Raw genomic sequence first — 7,948 nt, 5'->3', positions numbered from 1 at the left:
TTAGACAGCAGGAGCCAGGCCAACCCTGTTGTTCTCCCGATCGAACACGGAGAAATACAGTCTCAGAAAAACGTCTCCCAGGACCCAGATCTCAGTGTTGGACAGGTTGTTTACGCCTTGTTCAAAGTTGCTGAAGCAGATGTGTTCGTGAGCCTCGAGAGGACAGAAACACGGGTGGATGCTTGTTTGGAAGAGCACCCTGTCCTCCAAAGTAGGGCCTAGGCCGGGTGGTCATATAATCTATCATCCGAACCAGAACAGTTTTGGAGCTAGCAGACCTTCCCAGCTGACCCACTGGAATGTCCTTACTAAACTGAAGCTCTCTGGGGGGCCTCAGTGTCCCCCATCTTCGTCCCTAAGCCTTGTGCCACTGTGTAATGACATAGTTTAACCACCAGGGGGCGCTCCCTTCCAGCTGCAGCCCAAGGATTCATGCAAGTCCCAAGATTTGAAGACCAATGCCCTGGCTGGAGGCCTCTCACCTTCTTTATGTAGGCGCTGGCTGGCACTGGGTAGTTGATACCGTTGATGGTGAAGACAATGTCAGGCAGCGTGTTGATGGTATCACAGTCAAGGATATACTGTCAGAGAAAGGGGACAGGCTGGCCAACAGATGGCCTCAGGGGGGTGGACAGCACAGAGTGACCCTCTGGCAGGACGCTTTACCTCACCACTGTAGGGCGTGGCATTGATGATCTCGTGGATGTTGAGGAGAGAGTCACGTGGGCCAGTCAGCAACGAGGTGCCCGTGTCGAGAATGCCTTGGCAGCCACTGGCACAGGCAACAGCCTCCCCGTTCATGGAGATACTGAGAGGCAGGAGGCAAAGCAGACACAGGGACCCTGTGCAGTCCTGTTCGCTGCCATGTCCAGGACAGGCCTTCAGCTCAGGCTCCCTGTCTGTTTCCCTATGCATGGCCATACCTTCTGTTTTGGTGTTGGGGCTTGAACTTGAGCCTTGTACTCTTGCTTGGCTTTTTTGATTAAGGCTGGTGCTCTACCACTGGAGCCACAGCTTCACGGCTGGGTTTTTGCTGGTTAATTGGAGATCAGTCTCTCCAGTTTGTCTGCCTGGGCTGGCTTTAAAATTTGATCCTCAGATCTCAGCCTCCTGAGTACTGAGGATTGCAGGTTATGTGCCATCGGTGCCTGGCTACACCTCTCTTCTTGGACTTCTTTTTAGCTCTTTTTATTTATTTAGAACCTGTCTCACTACATTTCCCTGGCCGACCTTGGTCTCATAGGATTCAACCAGTCCTTCTGCCTTAGCCTTTTGAGTAGCTGGGACTACAGGTGCAGGACACCATGCCCAACTTTCAGTTCTTGAATTCACAGAGCTCTTTCTTGCCTCAGGGCCTTGGCATGTGCAACGCTTCCTTACTGGAGCGGTGTCACCCCCTTGGTCTGGCTAGATGTTCCTTATCCTCCAGCTTTCAGATGGTCACCTCTCAGGGGGGCCTGCCTGCACACCACCTCAGACCCTGCTCTTGGTCTCTTCCACCATCTGATCCTTAGGTTGTGGGGTGGCCATTAATCTGTGCAATTCATTGGCTTTTGTATATCTTCCCTACTAATTGGTGAGCTCTGTAAGTGCCTCCCCCAAATGCCCACACAGATGTTCAGCATGCTTGTGTGTGTGTGTGTGTGTGTGTGTGTGTGTGTGTGTATGCATGGATGTGCATGCGTGCATGCTGGGAACTGGGGATTGAATTCAGGGTCTGAGCACCATCTCTGAGCTTTTTCACTAGGGCCCAGTGCTCTACCACTTGAGTCACACTTCTCCTTTTGGAGATAAGTCTCAAGGATTTTTCCTGCCAGCTTGGCTTTGAACCCCAATCCTCAGATCTCAGCCTTCTGAGTAGTTAGGAATACAGGCGTGAGCCACTGGCATCTGACTTGGCACCCGACTTGTCTTCCCCTCCCCCCATTCCCGTCTCCTTTTAATGCCCAAGAATTCATCCTGATGCATCTTTTCTGGGTAAGGCCTGGAGGGGTTCTGACTGCCCTGCTGGTGGCTGGATGCGGCTGTTGGGTTACTGCGCATGTCTGTGTATGGGCCTGTGTGACTATGCGCATGCGCCGTGTCAGGGTACATTGCTTCCCGTAGCAATTGGGCAGATGTTTACCTGTCCATGGCTACCTGCCAGTACTTGGGCTTGGACACAGGTACCCAGTTCAGGTCTCCATAGTAGTAGGAGGGGTCCACCCCGCCCAGCATCAGCACACTGTCCTTCTCTTCCTTGCTGGAGGGAGGAGGAAGAAGAAGAAGAGGAAGATTCATTGCTCAGCATCCATCCATCCCTGGCTAGAGGCTGCTTATTGGTGTGCGGGAACACACAACCCCACAGCTCTATGGTCCTAATGTGAGCTTCATTTTATGGACAGAGAAGTTGAGTCACAGAGGGCTGCAGCACCCACCTGAGGTTGTTTATGGATTCCCCCCCCCTCTTTTTTTTTTCTTGTGTGCTGGTCCTGGGACTTGAACTCTGGGCCTGGGTGCTGTCCCCGAGCTTTTCTCCTCAAGGGTGGTACTCTACTGCTTAAGCCACAGGTCCACTGCCAGTGTTTTGATGGCTGATTGGAAATGTGTCCCATGTATTTTCCTGCCCAGGCTGGCTTCATACTGTGATCCTTACATCTCAGCCTTCTGAGTAGCTAGGATAACGAGCTATGTGGTTTTTAAGTGGCAAAGCTGGGGTTTGAATGGGGTGAGTCTGCTCTGGACACAGGCTCTCCAGCCATCCCAGGCATTCAGGCTTCATTAGACGATCAATGTCCACAGGTACGTGACCTCCCCTGTCTAGCCTGTCATTTTTCAGGAAACTGAGGCACAGGAGAGCACAGGATGGGCAGGTTGTGTAGTCACAACCTTCCTCTCCCTCCCCCAGCACAGAAATGTCTTGTATCGCTGCCACTGCTGTCTTAGATTTCTTAAGACTTCTGAAACAAGGGCCCATATGATTGGTTTGTAAATTACCAGGCCAGATCCTTGCTCATGGCAAAGCTTAGTGAGGGATGAAACTCCCCACCCACCCCTCTCCTTCTACATCCCACCCATCAGCCTCTTCCTCCCCCAAGCCACCTCCTCTCTCCCCTGAAGAGGCTGCGGCAGCCTCTCTCCTGGCCTCCCTGCCTCCCTTCCTTTCATTCATTCTCTCTGTGTTCAACCAGAGTGAGTGAACTTTCAAAAATGCAGATCGAGTGCTAACTTCTCAGATTTAATCATTAAGCACAAAACCTGTTCCTGTATCAGATCTTCACACTGGACCCCATACACAAATATCATTCCCATGCCAAGTAAAAGTAAAACTAAGAACAGGCAAAACAAACACATAAATCAGATCATGTCTCTTCTCTGCTTTACCCTCTCCCAGACAGTCCCCCACCCAGTCCCTCGATCCTCGATTCAATGAGAACAAATTCAGCTAAGCTCCAAGTTTCAGCTGCTCCCATCCCAAGCTGTCCTAGAAGTAGAAGAAGGTGCCACTGGTCCTGGAATGTGCCACGCCCCCTCGATGGTGCTTGGTAATGACACACCCCTTTTTCCCAGAAGCCTTTGCCCTCCTCTTCCCTCCACCAGGAACGTTGCTGGTCAATCCTGGCTCTTTTCCATAAAGAGGTCTCAGCTCAGAAACCCATCCTCCTTCTCTCCCTCCCCCTTCCCTCTGTTGTTCCTTCTGCCTGATTTACGGCTTTCACAGGATCAGTCACCAGGTGTGTGATACAGCACATGGTGAGTGCTCAGTAAACATTTCTTGAATGACTCATGTCCTCTAAGTAGGTGCATGTGTTCTGTGTTCCTGAGGCCTGGGGAGGTTGAAAAGCTTGCCTAAGGTCCCACTGTAGAGCTGGTATTTTGCCGAGGGTGGGGGGCTCAGGCTCCCCCTTGCCTGCCACACAATCCTTCTTCCTGAGGGTTCCACCATTATCTTTGGTGGTAAACACATGATCTGTCATCGGGGTTCCTCTGGCCTTTGTGTCTCCTTCTTCCCCATCTGCTACTAGACTCTTGGCTAATACGGAGACTCCAGCTTTCCTTCACTGTGCCCAGGGGCTGTAACCTTCACAGACTGACCACCACCACAGGGCAGAGTCCTGAGGGCTGAATTCATATCTTACCTCTATCAGTATCAGACCAGGCATCTTTTCTGTGCTTTCCTTTCTTGCTCAGGTAAAGGGCATGGGCTATAGGTATCAGCAAACCCACTAGTACTTTGCATGCTAGGCCTTGCATGCTGCTGGATCTCTGTAGCACTCACTGCCACCATTTTAAGGCTAGTGCAAGCCACAGGCAGTATGTAAACGAACGATCAAGGTTGCGTTCCAATAAAACTTTATTTAAAAAAAAACAACTGGTGGGCCAGAGTTGGCCTCCCCTCAGGCCATAGTTTGCCAACTCTATAGTACCCCTAAGGAATCTTCTGGATCAGAGGGGCTACTTTTTTTTTTTTTAATGTGATTGTAAGTGTCTTACAGCCAAATTGGTACAAGGGCTTGTCTAGCTTAAGACTCACCTGCTCAAGTAGAAAGCAAAGAGGTTCTGAGAGAGCAGGCCTTGTTCCCACAGGCTGTCAAAGACTGGTGTGGTTGCCTGAAGGCCAAGGCTGGGGTAGCTCAGCCCCAGGATGCCGTCGAAGACCGCATACTCCATGAACTTGCCAGGCTCCTCCAGGCTCAGGCCAAAGGCCTGGGCTACATCCACCAGGCCCCCGATCTGTGGGAGAGGGTCTGACAGTGGGGCTGGGCTGGCGTAGGACAGGGTGGGGAAATTGAGGCCTGGTTGGGCCCCAGCTGCATATCCCAAGTGGAGGCAGGTATGCAGTTTCTGTGTGGGTGCTCAGGCACCTCATGGGAGGTGCCCCACAAGTCTCGGATTCTTCAAGGGGAAGTAGCGCTGTGGCTCAAGTGGTAGAGCACTAGCCTTGAGCACAAAGAGGTTCAGGGACAGCGCCCAGGCCCCAAGTTCAAGCTCCATACCCAACCACAGGGGAACATAAAAAAGAATCAGACACGATCCTTCAAGACCTCCAAGTTCCCCCAAGAGCCCACTTTTTGGGCAGGATTCTTCCCAAACTGCACCCAGTTTTCACCCACCACAAGGCCCAGATCCTGTTACCCTCAGAGGCCCCAGACTCATCCCCAGCCCTGCTGGGCCTCCCTAGCTGTGTGACCTTGGGCAAAGCACACACTGTCTCTATTCCCTCATCTAGGAAATCCAGCACCCTCAGGTGGCTGAAAACTGCCCGGCATGGAGCCTGGCACAACCTGGCATGAAAAAATAAATTTCCCCCTACATCCCTCTCTGCTTCTGGTAGCTCCAGCCTTGTGAGCATCCTGAGGAATGGAGCTGCAAGCAGTAGATGATCCTTGGCCCCCGCTGTTGAGAGGGTGGGAGGGACACAGCGCCCCCTGGGGGCGAGACCCTGCCTCTGGTCCTGCTTCAGCCTTTGGTTTCACATTACCTTAACCGTGTCATAGGCCAGAAATCCCGACATCTTCCCTGAACCATAGGCGATGTTAATGGGCCGGCCAGAGACCAGGAAGGTGGAGGAGAGCAGTGGATTGAAGACTTTGTGTTTAGCTGGGGGAAGGAGAGGGGGGACAAAGGGAGTGAGCCGCTGGTGGCCTTCCAGAATGGCTGGTGGAGGGCACAGGGTAGGAACTGGGCAGGGGGCTCACCGCACGCTTGGCTGGAGCAGTAGATGCTTGGCACCCATAGTGCTGCCGAACCTGTATCCAAGACGACTTTGAACTCCTGAGGGGGGGAGCCGATGCCGATGACGCCCAGGTAGCTCAGCTGCCAGGAGAAGCGGCATGGTTTGGATTGGCCTGGCTCTTTGGCCAGTTCCCTAACTGCCAGAGTGTCTGTCTTCCCTGGGGTGTCCTCAAGGAAGCCTCTTTCCAACCGTCCCCACCCCCACAGCCTCCCAATTTGCATCTTTCTTCAACTCTCAAGCCCTTTTCACTCTTCAAGGCCCTGCTTGCATGCCTCCTCCAGGCAGCCCTCCTAGGTCACGCCAGGGTCCTGGGCTCTTTCCTTTCTCTAAAGTTAAACTTCTACCAGTACCAGGCAGTGGGCCCTTTTAGGTGTTAAATGTTCATTCTTTGTTCTTTTCTCTGGCTGGGCCACAAGAGGCACAGGCCTTAGGTTAGGAGTAGCAAAAACATCCAATCTGCTTCGATCCAGCGTAGCTCGCTGGGCTCTTAGTGGTGGAAGCCTTGGGGCTGGAGGGTGGGATTTCCTGGACTTGCAATTGGCTTTGCTGTCACCAGGTTAGACAGTGCAGTAGATGGGAGCTACCTAGTTTAGAAGCAACAACGACCCAATCGCTGTGGATCCCAGGTGCCTGTCACATGTTGTCGGCACAGAATAGGACATTTGCCTGGCAACCTGGTCACTGCGAGGTCCATTCACCAAAGTCCTTAGCTGGGGTAGGATTGCTTCCTCCTTGGGGGGACAGATGTTTAAACTCTCCCTCCCATCTTTCTGCCTCACCATCTGGGCCGGGCATGAACACTAGGGGGCGCACTGGAGCTCCGCCTCCACCACACTTACATCCAGGTAGTTTCTCATGGACTCATAGGCTACTCCTGGGTAGGACAGATGCTGGTCCAGAAGGTTGTGGGCCAGGAGTGTCCTGTGTGGGTACTTGTCCAGGTACTCCTTCAGCCTGTTGTCTTCCCGTAGGTTCTCCCGCATGGATTTGATCTTCATCAGAGGGATTCTGGAAAGGATCAGAGACTGCAGTCGGACAACCAGGACTGCTGCACCGTGGGTTTTTCAAGCATCGTGTTATGAGGACAGTTCCCCCCCCCCCCCCCCACCTGATGGAAAGATCCAGATTCTGTTGTGCAAGCTCAGGTAAACTGCACGACCTTTCTGAGCCTCTGTTTTCCTGTTCTGTAAGAAAGCTGGGATGAGGATTTTGCGGAGGCTGTCACTGACCTGATGGATTCCATACACCTACCACCCAGTAGCCATGACCACAGCTGTACAAGCGGATGGTGTCTTTCCCACAGCTGCCCCAGGAGGGAGGAAGGCCTTTTCTTTTTCTTTTTTTTTTTGGTCAGTCATGGGGCTTGAACTCTGGGCCTGGGCGCTGTCCCTCAGCTCTTCAGCTCAAGGCTAACTCTCTACCACTTGAGCCACAGCGCCACTTCTTGTTTCTGGTGGTTCATTGGTGAGAAGTCTCACAAACTTTCCTGCCTGGGCTGGCTTTGAACCATGATCCTCAGATCTCAGCCTCCTGGGTAGCTAGGATTACAAGCGTGAGCCACTGGCGCCTGACATATATTATATTTTAAATAAATAAATAAATATATTTCAAGTTCTTTCATCTGTTTTTTTTTGTTGTTGTAGTTTTTGTGGAATCGAACCCAGGACCTCATGCATGCTAGGCAAACACTCTGCCACTTAGCCACATTCCCAGCCTGGGAGACCTTTACTTAAGGGGAAGGAAGCTGGACTGCTGGGGTATGGGGTGGGTGGATGTGGTAATCAGGGAATTGAAGAGAGAATCAAAGCAGAGAGAAACAGAGTCCTCGCCTACACAGAGACACCCAAAGACCTACAAAGAAACGTGGAAGATACATGGCTCCTAGATGGGACCAATCCGTACGGCTGCACAGGTTGTGCACTGAACAATTCCAGGGATGTGTCACTCCTAGGGCCTATGAGTGTGAGTTGGGCCCTCTGACATTTGCACCTCTGGAATCCCCCAACCCCTTCTCCCTGCACCAGTACACATGGCAAGTTCTTCATCCGTCCATGGAGACTTGAACTTCATGAAGGCTGAAGTTGCATTTTCTTCTTTACACCTGGGATGGCAGGAGAAGAGGAGGGTGATTTAAAAGAGTCCAGAAAAAGAGAGTTGTCACCACTTGTCCTATACTTACGTGACCAAGCAGTCGGAGAGGACCACCAGCCCCAGGACCCCAAACCATTTCAT

General features: G+C 52.2%; 1 protein-coding gene across 1 annotated transcript; it reads right to left on the bottom strand.

The window, feature by feature from the left end:
* Positions 1 to 7,948, bottom strand: LOC122105335 (pepsin F-like). Its single transcript, XM_042676550.1, has 9 exons — positions 7,896 to 7,948; positions 6,556 to 6,724; positions 5,679 to 5,796; positions 5,462 to 5,580; positions 4,514 to 4,713; positions 2,126 to 2,242; positions 667 to 808; positions 483 to 581; positions 1 to 153 (listed from the first exon to the last, which is right to left on the bottom strand). Exons 1-9 carry the CDS (start codon positions 7,946 to 7,948, stop codon positions 1 to 3), a joined length of 1,170 nt encoding a protein of 389 aa, XP_042532484.1.

This window comes from Dipodomys spectabilis, unplaced genomic scaffold (assembly GCF_019054845.1).
Source record: "Dipodomys spectabilis isolate Male_0828 unplaced genomic scaffold, ASM1905484v1 ptg000030l, whole genome shotgun sequence".
In the NCBI taxonomy this organism is placed as follows: Eukaryota; Metazoa; Chordata; class Mammalia; order Rodentia; family Heteromyidae; genus Dipodomys; species Dipodomys spectabilis.
Note: the sequence above shows the minus strand (reverse complement) of the source record. Positions and strands in the feature narration are given on the sequence as shown.